The 18,189-nt window shown below is 45.0% G+C and overlaps 1 protein-coding gene and 1 pseudogene across 1 annotated transcript; one reads left to right on the top strand and one right to left on the bottom strand.

The window, feature by feature from the left end:
• Nucleotides 1-8,110: 8,110 nt before the first annotated feature.
• LOC136354172 (protein MAIN-LIKE 1-like) lies at nt 8,111-13,375 on the bottom strand (annotated as a pseudogene).
• A 1,687-nt stretch (nt 13,376-15,062) lies between these two features.
• On the top strand, nt 15,063-17,662 carry LOC112936923 (probable galactinol--sucrose galactosyltransferase 1). Its single transcript, XM_026021483.2, is given in 4 exon segments — nt 15,063-15,313; nt 15,419-15,751; nt 15,753-16,050; nt 16,170-17,662. Coding segments are annotated over 3 exon segments (783 nt in total). The 3' UTR covers nt 15,952-16,050; nt 16,170-17,662.
• The last annotated feature ends 527 nt before the right edge of the window (nt 17,663-18,189 follow it).

Below are 18,189 nucleotides of genomic sequence, written 5' to 3'. Positions count from 1 at the left end.
ATTTTTATATAAATCTAATCAAATTTAAAGAAGTCTGAAAAAAAAAGTCAAACGAGAGAGTAATAATTAGTTAATCCTAGCTAAGTTGTTTTTTCGGTTTTCTAAATTTCAAAGTTTAATTATTCTATAATTTTCCACTGGAGGTAACCAAAGGACGGCTGGACGTGGCAAATCTTCAGCTCAAGATCGACAGGTGGGCCAAGACCTGTTGTTCCGTTCAACAGTTGGGATTACCGAGTTCCCTGCACGAGGACACGCGGCAAGCGTTACGTGTCGTTACAGAACTCTATATTTGCCGTTCCCTCCGCTTCTAATTTGATCCCGCCGCAACCAAATAAAATTCGCGCCAACGGAAACCGGAATTTGGATGGATGGGGCCCTCAAGTTTCCGTTCCCGCCGTGACAAAATAAAGTTCGCGGCAAAAAAAATCGCCGTTTCGATCGATGTCGCCCTGAAATCCGTAGCTTCGTTGCAGAACACTCCGTAATCCTTTTGATTACCTGGTGTAGTGAGCTAACACACGGTAACGTATTTTCTTACCTAGTGCTCCTTCCAAACACCCGGTAACTTACGGAGTGCTGCTTGAAACACACGGTACCATTTTGCTGCACTCGGGAGAGGCTCCCCTCCTGGTAGTGATCCCTAACAAACTCTAAAATATCACAAAGCTTTGCGGCAGACTTTTGCCCACACTTATCTATAAGGAATTTACATAAATAATCCTAATTAATAGATACAATTGCCTTCCCAGGACTCTATCCATGCGTGGAAATCATCTTGAAGCACATCAACCTGAGCCTGACGTCGCGCACAAGTTGTATTGTTAAAATCAGCTATATCAGCTTATTTAGCTTAACTCAACCTTAGCCGATCCTAGCCGTAGCCGATCCTAACCGTAGCCGATCCAGACTCCAGCCCATTCTTGCTTTGTTCCAGAAATCGATCTCCGCCTCCAACTCTTCTTCGATCAAATCACCTTTCCTGATACGAATACTACCAAATTCGGTTGTTAACAGCCGGGCAAAAAATACCATTCTCTAAAAAAAATAACATAGTGAGATTTACATTGAGAATTTGTTTTGTTATATTTCCTTTTGTTTTGTGTTATCGTTTACCTTGTAATAATTGCATGTACTGTACATATGGTCATATAATGGTTGTGTGCATCCTTGTCGCATATGATGTTGAGAGGTATAAAGAACCAATGTACTTATTTAAAGGGATAGATTGACTAAATGAGGAGAGCGATGCAATTATATGGCATATGGAACAAGAGATGGTTTTTCAACTAAATCCCTATAGATTGTTCAGCTCTAGAGGTGTTCAAGATAGAAAGGCAACGTCGATTTGGAAAAGCATGTTAGCAAAAGACATCAGATCGAACATCTTGACAACATACTGTAGTTGATCCGGTAGGAACCACACAGAACAGAGAAAACCTAAACTTTGGGCCAGCTTTTATTGGAGTATTTCTCGGAATAGAACTTTGTGGCTCAGTCTTTACATGTTCTAGCTTCTGCTTCATATAAACTGCACTCAAAGTACCAACTACATGCTCTAGCTGCTACCCTATGCTGTGTGTGAAGCTGTGTACTGAATTAGATTTGACAAGTCGCCCTGGTCAGCAGTAGTAGGTGGACGCAGATTTAAAATGCAGACAGGGCAAAGATAGATGTTTGCTTGATAAAGACAACCAAATGTAACACATATTGTACTTATAGTGCTATCTCATAAAAATTATAGCACAGTTAATAAATAGAGGTTCGCACGAAAGCTTATTTACCCAAGACCCTTAAGCAATACAACTAAGGGTAGAACCTTACTGAACCATTCGGAGAAGAAAAACGAAACCCACGGCACGCAACTAATCCTACAAAACAATTTAAATATACCACAAAGAGACACGTGTTAGTACATTAACAAGCAATACGATCCTACGTACATGCAAGCTCTAAATATCAAAGAAAGGCTATTTGTAGGTTAATTTGCACAAAGCTAAGTCGTTTCACAATATTTCACAAACGGTAAATTTGTTAAGCATTTGAAGAACATGTATGTAACATAAAGCATGGTGATTGTCATAATTAATTGTAGCAACATAATCATAATTTTCTTCTCATTAACTTCATCATAAATCATAAAAAATTATACTCGCACCTTCCATGGTAACAAGTCATCATCATAAATCCAAATCATCATCAAGCTTCCATTCCCAACCATTTTCTATGAAGTATTTTGGAAAGCATAAAATTATACTCATGCTAATTACCCAAGTCGCTCATGACAATTGTTGGTATTTCTTAACGACATTACTAGAAATATAATTCCCAGCAATGGCGCAAGAATACTCCTGATATATTATGGTTACAGAGTTCATCCGCAAGCGCACGGATATACCATTGTAGCATTTTACCCGAGAGTATTCCAATGGTATTGTATTTATTTAATCCCGTGGGAAGATCATGGTAGAGAGAACATGTCTAATAATGTATATGTTACTTGTAAATATCATAGTCTAAGTAGGGGTTAAGATAATCCAAGGGTAGAGTGACACACAACTAGTAAGCTACTCATTCTCATACTAAAATATCTAAGCTAAGTGGAAAGAAAAGAGAAAGAGAATCTATTCATATATTTCTAGTATACATAGTATACATACATCCTAATTATCTGATATACTAGCTAATACCCTCTATCCAATGCCCTCCTGGTACTTCGAGAAGCCACCCCTGACTGCCGAGTTCCTTACAACAGCCCGTCATGACCATACAACCCGGGCTAAATATGGAGGAGTATCCTTCCCAGGAAATTAACTTAGGACTACATACACGCATGGAGGAATACCTGTACTGAGCTGTCACCATCAGCGGCCTACCTCTCATCCGCAACATATAACCCCAAATAATGATATCTCGTAATCTAGACACCACGCCTAAACTAACAGATACTACTCTAATATTATCGTCATGACATAGAGTAATTGCATGAGCAAACATTATACCGCACCAAAGCATCTCCCAGATAGGCTAGCAGTGTGGAGTAATCAATATAACATGAACATAATGTAAAGTTGGCATTCATATACTCGGAAAGTATTTCAATACCATAAATATATAAAGAAGAGTATTCTAAATAAAGTACAAAGCTTACAAAAGAGGAAAGGAAAGCTACTAGAGCCATACCCGAACTCTTCCGAAGACTTCCGGACTCCTGATTTCTACTCTATTCCTATTCCACTAGCTTAAGAACACTAAACTAACTTTAGAGAATATGAGAGAGCTCTTGCGTGAGGTGTGTGAGTGCAGTGAGAAGAGGGGCTCCTTTTATAGGCAGGTAATGATGGTTGTGACGGTTGAAATGGTCGGTAATACCCTCCAACCGTCATTGGGGATCAATCCCAGCCGTCCATCCAAACCCTGCATCCATCGGCACCACGGGAGGTTCGACCGAACCAGGGTCCAGCCCAACCAGCCCACATTTCGGCTGGTGGCCTCCTCCGCTGCTTTACTTCGTAGACTTGTGAATTTTGGCCCAATTCATCGTGTCAATTCTGAGTTTTTGGCCCATTCATACATAAGTCTGGTTTTCGACATTGTCCGATTGATTTATCGTCTGATTTGATGTCGATTCTCCTCCACTTTATGGTTATTCTCTGCAAAAGGTTAGTGAACCTAATACTAGTGGAATATTAGTATTCTAACATGTATATGCATTGCAAGCATAACTAGTTCTCCTCTATTTTGGTAATAATGACGGTCGAAACTTGCTAACGACCGTCAACAACCGTGAGCACGACTAACCGGTTAGTTTTTTCTCTGTAGAGTTCGTACAAATCCACATGATATGAGATCTCTAGTTTGTTTTGAGTTTGCAAGGCTCCACCACACTCTTCAGGTTGACTATGGTCTAGAGGTCATAACATGGCCGTTACATTGCTTATTGTTTAACCTTGCATGAGAATGATGTGTGAATCCACCCTAGGCTTAAGTCCTAAAGCCGTTAGGTGGCAAGCCCACGCCTTAACCTAATGTCGTGGTGACGAACAGAACTGTTCCCCCATGAGGCACGTTATCATTGTATTGGACAGAGTTAGACGCCCATGCTGTGAGGCGGAACATCCGTCCCCTCACAGCATATGGAATTAATCATCCTACAAACAAACATACACCCATGGGTAGTTCCTAAAGATAGCTCCACAAACCATGACTGCTATGTCTACTACAACTTATTAAGCTAAGGTCATCCCATACTAACATATGTGGTAGTACTGCATACTTAGTTGGTAACATAGAGTTCGGTCCTTAATCGACTCAGGCGAATACTCCCCTTATTGGTGCACAACTACTACCATATGTATACCATTCGCCCCCCAAGTCTAGAATCAAGTTTTTACTCCATTTTAGTTCAACAATAACCAAAGGCTTCACCTCTGTCCAGATGTTAAAAATTTCCCATTTTCAAATGTATAAAGTGATCACAATGTTTATTAGCATATTACTAGGCATGGCAAAGCATATGACATCTTATTTAGCAACTATAAGCCCTTTTAAGCACATGGAGAATACTCTAAACAACTCTAGGATAACAAGTCTCAAGGTGGATTATGCAGCAATTAGTCTATAGCTACCATTGTACCACTTTCAAATACACAATAATATTTTCCAAACATAACTATCTAACGCATGCAATTTTGCAATAGAAATGTTTGCCCAAGAAAAAGGCCACTTGCCTTTAGTTAGAAATCCACCATGGTCAACAACAAAATCAAACTCCTCACCGAAAGCGGATTCGATCACTATACGAAATAACGGTAAAGGTAAAAACACCAATTCAAGCAAAAAAATCCAAAATGACTCTAATATGCATGAATTCTCTACTGTGATTAGGTACTGATTAAGCATGATTTATGATGGAAGAATTTCTATTTTATCACTTGTATTTTGGGAGATATGAAGATTATAAGTTCTATACTAAACCTACATAAATTATGCTTTAATTAATCCTAGATGCAATTTATGTCCAGATTCTGTCAAGTATTAGGTCACAGTAGTAGAAGAAATGATTCTCTGAGTCCATCAAAGCTGATTTCACTATTTTTAGAACTAGAATGAATTTATTATGAAATTTAATTATAAACTATGTGTCACATTGTGGTATTTATTCGTTATTCAAAATTTTAGAAGCATTTTCATTACAGTATGAGATGAACATGAGATTATGAATATAAAAAAACTGGAATCAACTAATTTGGAGATGGAACCAATTTCCTATCAATTTTAGAAGTTCCCATATTAGTTACGACTATTTATAATTACTGAAAAGTGATTGCATTATACTAGTTGGTCTAGAACTCAATTCATATAAATAAACTTAAGAATTTGGTGATTCTAACAAATTTTAGTTCAGCTAATTCGGAGCTAAAATTGATTTACTACAAAATTCATAAATTATATTGTGCTTTATGTCAATTATTTTTTATACAAAATTTTAGGGATATTTATTGTACTGTGAGTGTATCAATATTTTAATCTAAAACATTAAATATCATAATTCTGTGAGGCTACTGGAGTTTGCTTCATCTAAAGGGACTATCTATGTGGCGAACAGATGAATTTTTTTGCATTTTCAGCCGTTTTTCTTCTAAGGGACTATCTATGTGGCAAACAGATGAAATTTTTTGCATTTTCAGCCGTTTTTCTTCTGATCGTTCGATCGGGGTGTCTTTCATGCTGTCCGTACGCGAAAAAACTCCCGCGCCGCGTGTGGGGCAATTTGTTGCATTGTCATGTGGGTTTTGTTGGCCCAGGGCCAGCAGCTCGTTTTGGATGGAGACAAGAAAAGCCCATGATATTTTGTCCTCTAAAAATAAAAGCCCACAGCCTAGGATATTTTGTTCTGTCCAGTACAAAAGGCTCACTGACTCGCATGATCCACAGCCTAAGATGCTTTTGGAATTTTTTTCGTTTTTAGATTTTTTTTAATATTTACAGAAATAATCTATCGGCGAACAAAATTGCAAAAATAGACCCTGCCGCCCACCATTGGGGCGGCAAGCTGACGTGGCAGACGGTGGGTCGACCGCGCCGTCTGCCGCCGTCGGCCAAAATTGCGATTAGGCCCTTGCCGCCCATACAGAGGGCGGCAAGGGGCTAATTGCAATTTTGGCCGCCCCCTCAGAGCTTGCGGCCGTACTTTTTGCATCTGGGTCCCTTGCCGCCCCAATAGAGGGCGGCAAGGGACCCAGATGTAAAAAATACGGCTAAAAGATTTTTCTATGTAATGTTAATAATAAATAAAGAAGTATTTGTTGGTAAAACTTGTTAATATTGTTATAAAAATGTATTGAAGTTGGTTGTTGCGCAATTTCATATGTTAAGTGAGGTATTATTTTGTACCTTATTCGACGTATTAGTACTCGGATAATTAATATAGGCCTATCGCAGTCTCGGTCGTAGAAACATTATATGGACTTAAACAAGGAGAATTATGTAACATGAAGAAATAGTAGTACAATTTGAACATGATGTAACTATTTCCATTGCGGTTACATAGATGATATTAGATTCGAACTAGGAGGGAGGTAGTGCAATAGTTGAACACAACGACGATGTAGTAATGGGACAAGGAAGCATGACAGTAGAAATTTCAATATGCCAAGTTGTCCGATAATAGCTAACCCCTACGTGAGGATCCCTCTCCTCTCTCAAACCGCGCTTTAGTAACCCTGTATTGCTCTGGTAGTTCAAGCTGCACAACACGGCAAGTTGGAGTTAGAACCCTTCTGGTGTCTATCCATTCTCTGTATTGACATCTCCTTGGTGGTTCCTGGGAGGAAAGAATAGATGTAAAGCGAGCAAAGTTAGTAAATGTTGTGAGAAAATAAGGATTCATATAATCAAAATATTCTTACCATGAAATCGTCGTCAAGAATATTTGGACAAACAAAGAACCTTCGACCCAATGTTGTAGGATTTATGGAACGAAGAACCTGACAACGATCACCACACCTGCATCTTGGACGGGCTTCCCATGGAGGGAGTGCCGTAGTTAGCACCCGCCAGTCGCTCTGTTGTTCACGACATTGTCATTCATAAGCCGCTTTTCTCTGTAAGTATTGCTCAGTACTTTCGGATGCGAAATACCAGCGACCTTCTTGTAAACAAGTGGTTAGGTCGAGAACGGGATTTTCTGTATCGACCCACTCGATGTATGCGCAAGCCGTAGTGCGGGTCTGCCGAATAGAGTAGTGTTACGAAGAATAAAGCGATTGCCCATACGGAATGAATAAGCATATGCAGATAATAAAATACCTCACGGTCATAGTTAGGGCACCTAAAAAAGCGCCTTCCTCGAATATCAGGATTCCTCGAAGCCATTAGTTGGCATCGATCACCGCATAGGCAGAGAGGACGCTGGCACCAAGGTGGTAGTAGGTATACACAAGGATCGCTGCGCCAGTTTGGATCCTCAACACCCCGGCGTCTAGCTATTGACGAAAGCCGGTAGGATTTGTAATGAAGCAAGTGGGGAAGAGAGTGCTGAATGTGACTGAGTTCTGAAAGATTGTGAGGCCTCACTCGTTAAGGCGACTTATATAGGCGCAAAAAATCGAGTGATATCCTTGACATGTGAACGTGGTAGGGCATGGTGGGTACGCCTGATTGGCGCCGAAAGTTGCATGCCTGATCGGCGCCGAAAGTTACATTGGTCGTATGCGGCAAATGGCGGGCAAATACTCGTATCACATGCGAATAAAGGAGGCTGCATCGGTGCGGCAGAAAGTAGTCGTGCATGCGCCGAAAGATATCGTGCACATATAAAAACAACGTAGTCATTACACAAGCATACAGAACTGGAAAGTGAAGCAAATAAACAAAGAGAAGACTGCTCTACTGGCCCTGCCCCACGCCGCGACCACGCTTGGTCCTCCGGGCCTATGCTCGCACGTGGTCCTGGGAGTAGGTGAAACGATCCGGTGGCACAGCACGGGTAGCACGAGTGTCACGCGGAGGAGTGGCCTGTGCCTGGTCCTGCGTCTGCATCAGCGGTGCGCCTCCCAGCTGTGAGGGGCCGATGACGTTCTCTGCCGAGCCTGAAGCGAAGTTAAAGTCAGTGATGTCGAAGAGCACAGTGGAAGGCAGCAAGCGGTCCGACGAGGTCCCAGCATGGTCCAGTGGTGGACCCTGACTCGACGTGCCGGCTGCCTGTGACGAAGTCCCGGTGTACTGGCAGAACTGCGCTGAGTGTGAGGTCGACGCAGCTGCCTGAGACGCTGACCCTGTAGCCTGGGAGAAGTGGGCGGCCTGCGTCATAGCGAACTGGGCGAAACCTACACATCGACAATGGGACCTTGTAAGCTAAGACATAAAATGCATGTAAATTGATTGTCGAAGTAATATTGTTTTTTTAAGTACCTGTGGGGGGCACACCAGAAGGCCTAGCCGAGGAAGGCGGGGTGCTGAACGGTGCACGAAACCCTGAATCAATCGGCAAGTGAAACGGCTCACATATATGTGCGAGGCATGTACAGAAAAATCCTTAAAAATACTTACCTCCGTGCGGAGGGGGAGTCGGCCTAGGAACGTGCGCAGCTGGACGGGGACCAGTCGGTACGGGTGGTTGCTGTACAGCTGCGTCTGCCCGAGCAACGTCGTCTGCACGACAGGTGAGCACTCGGAGAATCGAGTGCATCGACTCCACCATCCGCGTGTACGTCGTCAGGTGCTCCTCTACGGGTACCGGAATCCCCGCGCCTAAACGTTGGATCGTCGTTGAACCGTCAACGACGACCCGGTTGATGTTGTCGGCCTGCATGGTTAATTTGTTCATACATATTCGTAAAATTTGACGATGAGAAAGACATGAAAACATAAAGGAATGGTGCGATGCAGGGTACTCACACAACGAGCGAAGTCCTAGTCGCGGTGCCTGGCGTAGAGGTCTCTACTGCTCGCAACGTGGGGCTGCTCCTCCAAGGGAGCGAAGGTGACCCTAGTACGGGTGCGTGGCTAGTACCAGCGTAGGTAGGCCTGGTACGCCTCCTCAGTGTGCGGCTCTCCCTCGTGGTCCACGACCTGCTCGGTTGCGAGCAACCAGTCCTCAACAAAAGTCGCCAACTTGGTGGGTCAGTCGCCAGCTAACTGCTGACCCTTGCGCGAGTACCTGCGAATTAATGTGTAATATTAGTGTGAATCGAGAGATGTTATAAATTATTGTGAACAGGTAGATTTTAATGCAATAACGGAAAGCGTAGTGAAAGATCTTACCGGTGAACAGCAGCTGGGACGGTCGTCGGAAAAGGTACTGGAAAGGGCTGACGGAAGCCGAACTGCCGCATCACGCGGAAAGGGGAGTGAGGCTCAATGCAGATGTCGAAGACCATCGGAACCATAGTCATCCAGTACGCCTGGTCCCTGGTGCAGAGTGTGGACAGACCCAATGGCACACGAGCCTGGGTAGCCGCGGCACTGTAGGGATCCCACACGACGTCAGTCGGCAGAAGGCGGTCGAACTCCATAACAAACTCAGGATACGACCGCCTAACCTGGACGTGAGCCCATCGGCGCTGCAATACGAGACGATCGATTTGATGTATAATGAACTGAGCAATTAACTTAACAATACGAGAAGATCGATGCAACGTACCTGACGACGACACCACAGAGTACCCATCGTAGGGTAGTCGACCTCTGGTCGCTCCTCGTACAGTGACTCCTCGTACGCGTGCTGGTCCACCTCCGGGCGGCCGATCGCAATTCTCTCAGCTGCCCAGATAGAAAGAAAGAGAGGGCACCCACCAATGGTCGCGCTGGGATCCGTCTTCATGCAAGCCTCACAAAGTCCACGGTACAGAGCCGCCAACAACGCGGAACCCCAGCTCCACTGAGGCACCTCGCCTACCGCGGCGTCGGCGATGCTCCTGGCGTAGTGCACGAGTCCCTTATCGACCGCGTGCCCGTGACCGCCACAGAACATCACCCAGCCGAAAAGCCAGAGCAAGTACGCCTCCAAACAGCGGCTGTAGGAGTACTCGTTGGCCTCCGCCTGTAGCCGATCGACCTGCAAGCGTTCGTTAAAATGTTAGGAACCTTAACATGTGGAATAAATATGTAGTACGCTTGTCATTTCGGTACAAAAACACTCACGGTGAACTGAAGCAGCCACCTCTTCGTAGGTCCGGTGTTGCGGTGGTGTGCCAACGGCTCGAGCGGGAGGTGCGGTGCGCGCTGTACTAGTGCGAAACGTGCCGTCAGATCGTCCTGCCAGTCCACAGCCGTGGTCACTGGCCCAACAGCGTCTCCCGTGAGCGGTAGCCCCAACAAGTACGATACGTCCTGTAGGGTAGGGGCTACCTCACCGCACGACATGTGAAAAGTGTGCGTCTCTGGCCTCCATCGGTCGACCAAAGCTGCTAGGAGGGACCTGTCCACAGTCCATCGTCTGGCCGGGTCCGCGTGGCCGGCGGCAGCCTCCACCAGCCGACACATCGGTAGGAAGCCGGCCTCACGCAGCCTGCAATAAGAAATTAATATGTCATTATAAAAAATATTATAGCGCAACTAATTTATAGTAATACACTGTTCGTACCTCTCGACAAAGGAGTCGTGAACCGTGAGTAGCTCACCGCACGTCCGTGCCCGGAACGTCCCAAGCTGAGCCCCCTGCACCGCAGTAAGGTGAGACCGGTGTCGGTGATCTATCGCCGGGTCCAACAGCTGAGGTGTATCCTGACGTGCCATCTCTGAAAAATATAGTGTTTCGTGTTAGAACAATTCAAAAAGTAGTAATGTAAAACAAAAGATGACTCGCAAAATTATGAAATAGTAATAAAATCATGAGAATAATTATGTACAACAAGAGTACAGGCTATTTAAATAAAGCAAACGTTACTAATGGTACATAACGATGACGTGCAATTTAACATTTATGTAGAGTTCGATAATATAACATATCATAACATAACATAACATTACATGTCGAAGTCCGACATACATTAGCATATCTAAAGACACTAGGTGCCTTAGTCTGACGTTACATCACGAGACCTAAAGACATGACATGCCGAAGTCTGACATTACACGACGAAACATAAACACATCGATAAGTTCGAAACAAATTACAAGCAAACCCACATGCCAACATAGAACATAAGAACTACACCACGTAGCCAGACGTGGCACGACGACGCCTAGGACGTGGTCGAGTGGAGGTAATGCCTTTACCCGTAGGGCGAGCTCTATCTGCTGCTGATCCTGATAGTCCTGCCTCCGCCGCACTTGGTTTCTCCTTGTCTTTAGGATAATGCTTGTAGGTGTGCCCACGTTCATCGCATTTGCTGCAACGCTTCACCCTGCCAGCCTCCGACTCGTCCATATCATTGCGGATGCGACGAGTCCTCCTCCTTCCAGCCTTGCCTTGGAGCTTCGATGGGTCAGGAATATTGAGTACTTCATCGTTAGTCTCTGTGAACTCCCTAGCTATGCCGAACCCATAAATCTCGCCGCTCCATGTATGATATATTGCTTGCTTACTGAAGTACTGTGACACATATACTGCATCTGGTATGCCACACTCCGCTGCGGCAGCAATGACATGGGTGCATGGCCTGTGGAGCAGCTTCGGCTTTGAACAAGAGCAATGACATGTGCCGTCGGCTTTGAGAACACACTCCTGCTTCACTCTCTTGCGGTAGATACCCCTGCCTGCCTTATCTTGACATAGTATCTCAAACCTATGTTGTTGGGTACCTTGCACTAGAGCTCGATGTTTTATGGCCTTTTTACGCAACTCCTCTAGCTTTTTCTGCATGAAAGTTCCAAACAAAATGTTGTTGTTCGGCATAGAGGGAAGAACTGCCTGGAACCGATCCCTAAAATACCTGCATGTCCCATGTAAAATGAACTCCACTATGCCAACTAGTGGCTGTCCACGGACACCGCGCATCACCCAGTTGTAAACTTCTGCCAAATTTGTTGTCATTATTCCATATCTAGCACCACCTGTGTCATACGCCTTGGCCCATTTCTCTTTTGGTTCATGCAGAATCCACTGAGAAAATTTCCGAATCTCCAATCCAGTTCTTCTAACCAAAATTGGACTATCCGTTGGGAGAGGCCCAAGAGCTTGAGGAGGGTCAGCAATGGCGGTCGATGGAGCCGCTGCACGCCGATCACTGCATTTGGCTGTCAACTCATCTAATCTCTTCCAAAGCTCATTGAATTTTTTCTCCTGGTTCTGATTGCACAGCCTCTTGAACATGTTCATGAGCTCCTTGTTCTTGAATTGCTTGAAGAAATTAGCTCCCATATGACGCATGCACCACCTACTCTGTACATCGTCCCAAACACCAGGGTATCCTCGTTCCATGCTCCCAAACTGCAACTCTTCTATCGCTCACAGAATGCCAGCGTGCCTATCATGTATCAGGCACACATTTGGCCTCATACCAACAACTTTTGTTTTAACCAATTTCAGGAAACAGTACCAGCTGTCGGTATTCTCACTCTCAACAAAAGCAAATGCCAAGGGCAATACCTGATTGTTCCCATCTACCCCTATTGCTGTCAATATCTAGCCCCGATACTTTCCTGTCAAGAATGTCCCATCAATGCAGAGAACAGGACGACAGTTCACGAATGCCATCTTGCATGCATGTAGAGCTAAGAACACCCTTTGCAGCACACTCTTGCCAGGATGTTCAATTGATGGGAATTTTTTCACTTCGTAAGAGCTCCCAGGGTTTCTTTCCTCGATAACACCAAGCAGGCGTGGCAAATTGTCATACGAGGCTTCGTAAGTTCCAAATCTCATCTCTATTATTTTCTGTTTGGCCCTCCAGGCCTTGGCATAGCTAATAGTATACTTGTATGTCTCCTCGATGTGTCGGATTATTGACCTTGGTTCATATGTGAGATTATCGATGACATGCGCATACATCTCAGATGCAACAAATGCACATGTAATGTTCCTGTGGTATTTCTGAACACCAGGTAGAAAACATGTATGCTTGGTAACGACTGACACTGTCCAATAATCCTTCCATTTCCCCTTATACGCGTGCACTCTCCAGGGACAACCATCTTTTTCCTTAACACACCGAACTTCATATTGCGACCGGTTGGACTTGGCAACCCAAAACTCTCTATGAAGTGACACTGCAAAATGTTTTACCGCCTCCTTCATATCTTCTGCTCTACTATAAATCGCTTCCTGAATAACCTCATTTTCTTTGTACTCCCATCTCACACTATCCTCTTCAGAGACAATCAACCTAGAAAAATCCTGACTAGCCCATTCTGCTGGATTAATATCCGTTTCCTCATCTGATGAATCACCTTCCTCTACACGCTCGTTGTCAGAATCCTCCCTCTCCATTTCATCCACAATGGCTGCGACAGTCTCCCCCTCGTTGGCCACTCCACCTGGTTGAATGCCCACTGGAGCTACTACGCCCCCGTCCTCTCCTGCGTTGACCTCCTCCACAGAAGTCTCATTTACTTAGCACTTGGTCTCTCGCCATCATCCATGTTCATCTGCACACCTGGATCCTTCGGGTGCACAAACGGAACCAAAGCTAGAGGCCACCCGCGTTGCATTGTATTTTCCACATACCATCTCCACAGTTGAGAGTTTTGAACTGGCATTAGTTCCCAATAAAAACCCTCAGTTGCCCGACTTACTATAACATTGATTATTATGTCACTTGTCTGTGGATCAACTCTCAAGCCCCTCATTAACCATTCTTTTATAGAAGGTACACCCCTCTCAGCCGGTCTATCAATTCCCCTTTCTGATACAATAAAATCTGACAGATCTACCCCAGTTGGCCCGTAACGGACGTTTCCTGGTCCATGGTAAACTTGGAATATTTATTTGTTCGACATATCTGTCAACGAATTAACTAGATCATATTACTCTTTCATGCAATAAACATCTACAACGTAATATCTTCTTGTGTAAGCCAATGCAACGGTAAAGTATTGATTCCAAACTAGCAGATCTACGTAGTTACCGATATCTACAATACGCACTTCTAGATTAGTACAACTAAAACCCTAAAAATATAATGCATTTATTCAAACAAATTTTTTAAAAATACACACTATTTAACTCAATAGTCACATATAGGATCTATGAATATTACCTTAAATCGGCGTCTGAATCCGGCAGGGCTTCGCCCCTTCTTCTCTTCTCCTCCCCTCTCTTCTTTTTTTTTTCATTGGATTTGAGAGGGGTGAGGAATGAGGGTTGGGGGCTGGACGGCAGGCCTTTTATAGGCAGCGAGGCCTGCCGCCCGGCCAGAGGGCGGCAAGGGGCCGCCTGCAAAATAGCCGGCCCCCTGCGGCTCTTTTGCATTCGGACCCCTTGCCGCCCCACCAGAGGGCGGCAAGGGTTTTCATGCAAAAAAAACCACCCTCCGTCACCGCCTGTTCCTCCCCCGTTTGCCACGTCAGCTTGCCGCCCACCATTGGAGCGGCAGGGTCTATTTTTGCAATTTTTCTCGCCGATAGATTATTTCTGTAAATATTAAAAAAAATCTAAAAACAAAAAAAATTCGATGCTTTTGTCCTTTCCAGAAGGAAAAAGTACACCGAAGGTCCCTCAACTTGTCATCGGGACATAAAAACGTCCTCAAACCGTAAAACCAGTTATGCAGGGTCCCTTAACTATACAAAACCGGTCACCCGAAGTCCTTTGGTGGTTTTGATCCCGGTTTTGGTCTACGTGGCGGCTGAGTCAGCGTGGGACCCACGTGAACCCCACATGTCAGCACGCCACGTCATCACCATCTCTCTCTTTCCCTTCGTCCCCTCTCTCTCTCTGGCGGCAGGCGGGCGCACGCGCGGGGGCCGATGGATGGGGAGCGGCGGCTAGTAAGTGGCGGTGGCGGAGGCGCTGGAGGTGGCGGCGTGATGGCGGTGGGCATGGTGGTCGTCGGCGTCGGCGTGCCCCGCTTCTCCCAGTGGTCGTCGGCGTCGGCGTGCCCCGCTTCTCCCAGTGGTCGTCGGCGTCGCCATGGTGGTCGTTGTTGTCGCCATAGTGGTGGTCTCAGTGGCGACAGATGTGGTGGCCAGCGTGCGGCGTGCAGGCGGGCGGGGCCAGGAGATGGTGGCCAGCGTGCGGCGTGCCCGACGACAGCGGCGAAGGAGGCTCAACAGTCGGCGGAGGCGCGCCGCCTACAAGCCGAGCGTTGACTCACATAAAGGAGAACCACAAATTTCAGCTAAACAGGAGGAAAGGTCAAAGGGAAGAGAATCCAGCAAATGGCCTTGCACACCTTGTCATTGAAATTAAGAACAAACATGAGCTGAAGTATGATGTTCTCTTCTAATAGCTCCTCCTTTTATTGAGTTTATGCCTGTCAATTTTCAACCAAATTCATCTTCGTCACAAAAAATTTTGTGTCAAAAATTTCAGGTGTGTTTATGTGAGGCATGCGATTACCGTATACTGGGGTGGTGTAAGGCCTGGTGCTGATGGAATGGAGCACTACGAATCGAAGATGCAGCACCCGGTTTCATCAACCGGAGTTCAGAAGAACGAGCCATGTGATGCTCTGAACAGCATAACCACCAATGGCCTTGGCCTTGTGAACCCTGACAGAGTGTTCAGCTTCTACGACGAGCTACACGCCTACCTTGCATCAGCTGGGATCGATGGAGTGAAAGTAGATGTTCAGAACATTCTTGAGACACTGGGTGCTGGCCATGGAATGGTGGTTTTGGTTGTTTACATGCTTCTGCTGATGATGATGCAGTTCTAAGAGGAGTGCAGTTGTGAGAGCTTCTAATGATTTCTGACCCAGAGAACATGCCTCACATACTATACATATTGCATCTGTTGCATATAATACTGTATTTCTTGGAGAATTTATGCAGCCAGACTGGGACATGTTCCATTTGAGAATCATCACTACATTCCTTTGCTACCATGGATTATGTGATGTCTAAGCTGATAATCTGAATTTCTTTTGGTTGACAGAGCGTTCATCCGATGGCTGAATACCATGCTGCAGCAAGAGCAGTCAGCGGCTGTGCCATATATGTCAGGTATAACCAGAATGTGTATTCTTCAACATACATAAATAAAATTCTCTGCTTTGTAGTGCAGTGAGTTCTTGATGCTAAGTTAGATGTTCATGTGTGCATATATATGTGTGATGTTGCAGTGACAAGCCTGGGAACCATGACTTCAATCTGCTGAAGAAGCTGGTTCTTCCTGACGGATCGATCCTGAGAGCCAAACTCCCTGAGAATGCCATGACGATCCAGTGCGAGTCAATGTCGTCGTCGGTGCGGTCGTCTTCGTGGGTGAAAGACGTCGGTACGGCGTGGACGACCATGACGTTGCTAAGCAGCTGCAGCGCGCCGCGCAGTCCTCAATGACGTACGGCCGCTGCCGCTGCTCACCTGCTCCTGCGGCCGCGGGTAGTTCGAGTCACACGACGGCGCCGTTTCCGATTGCACGCGCGTACGCTTGGCTGCAGGCGAAGTCGTAGGTGTCGTCGGCTTCTCCTTCTCCCCGCCGGTCACCGCCTGTCGACGACGTCCCGGCACCACTCCACATCCGCCGGCCGCCGCGCTGAAGCAGCAACGGGGTTCCCGATCTTCGATGAGAGGTGGATAAACTTTGATTTGATGCTGCGCCTTAGCAACCGGTACACCGACTCCACGTTGTTGCTGTTCTTGTCGTGCCAAGAACAACCTTGAACCTACAAGCAATCGAAGAACAAGCAAGAACAAGTTGACAAGGAAACAGATCACGGCACTTGTCATATGATGAAACTGAAACAAACCAAAATGGGGTTCTGAATACAAGTATCCAGGTGGTCTAGCCGATACACGCGAGTACAATGAAGTAGCTGCAGCTAAACTTACATCCAAACAAAAACCCAAACTGCAAAATGGGGGCTGCTAGGAGTTTATATAGGTGGAGAAATGACCAGGAGAGGAGGTGGGAGCAAACCCTAGGTTTTATGGACCCCTAATGGGCTGTAAAGATACAAAGGCACAAGCCCAAGTTTCAGATGCGAAAACTATTTTGGTCATTCTGAGCAGCTCGGTTCGAATCTGAAGGTGAGGTTGGGCATATCTGAAAGTAGACAACAAGATCTTTCCAACGAGTACTCATATGGTTGAAATGGAGCTCATATGCAAATTTGGCGCCCGTTTGAAGCCAACTCTATTGCAGGTGGCCGAATTGGATTTCCGAAGTTGTGTGGGATCTTGATGACTTCCATTTGATGTATGATGTGAGCAATGGTTCTATCTGTAGTAGGCATGGTCACATCATCCTCTCCTTTTTCACAGAAAACCGTCCTCAGTTTTGCCATATGGTGCTCTTCACGTAGTGCATGATCTTGCCCATAGAAGAGTGTACATGAAAACAAATGCAACAAATTCTTGTCATGTAATATCAATAGTTCTTTAGCAAATAGAATTATTCTCCAGTGAGACGGATATACCTGGTTGTGAAGTAACACAACAAAGGATGTTGATACCATGTTTTCTTGCTGCTCATATCGTTTCCTTTCTTTGTAGGCCAAGTTCTCACATGGTATAGTTGTAGTAGTGGATGGAAACAATATTGAGCGATTCGGTCGCTCCCCTTCTTCATAGCCAACCTGCTTCTTTGAATCAAAACAACACATGCTGGACATAACGTGATTGGTCAAATTACAACCCTGTACCTTCCCATTTTCTTTCACAACTACAGGAGGTTCTATATCTAAACATATGAAAACTATATGCACAAAATATATTTCTCTATCATTATATGTGCCGAAAATGAGAAAACTCGCATTAGCTGGACGTGGCAAATTATCTTTGGCAAATAATTTATCCTTTAAATCACTGAGCTCACAAGGATCATTAAACTTAATATAGCCTAAAGTATTTAAAGAAGACATCAATTTAAGTTCCTCATTCTCACTAGCAAGGTGAACAACATGTTTAAAATCAGTACATGAAAAATCAACAACTGAATTAGCATGGTCATTTACAAGTTGTGGCATGTATATAAGTGAAGCGTTATCACACAACTCATCTTTATCAGAATTGCCAACAAGCAAATTAACTTGTGAGAAAGGAAATTCAGGACTTGATTCCACTAATTGTTGCTCAATGGTAGCATGAAGAGTAGACCGTTGAGAACAACCACCTCGATTTATTTCAGCACCATTTAATTTA

This window comes from Oryza sativa, chromosome 11 (assembly GCF_034140825.1).
Source record: "Oryza sativa Japonica Group chromosome 11, ASM3414082v1".
In the NCBI taxonomy this organism is placed as follows: Eukaryota; Viridiplantae; Streptophyta; class Magnoliopsida; order Poales; family Poaceae; genus Oryza; species Oryza sativa.
The sequence above is the reverse complement of the archived record's forward strand: the minus strand, read 5'-3'. Positions and strand labels throughout refer to the sequence as shown.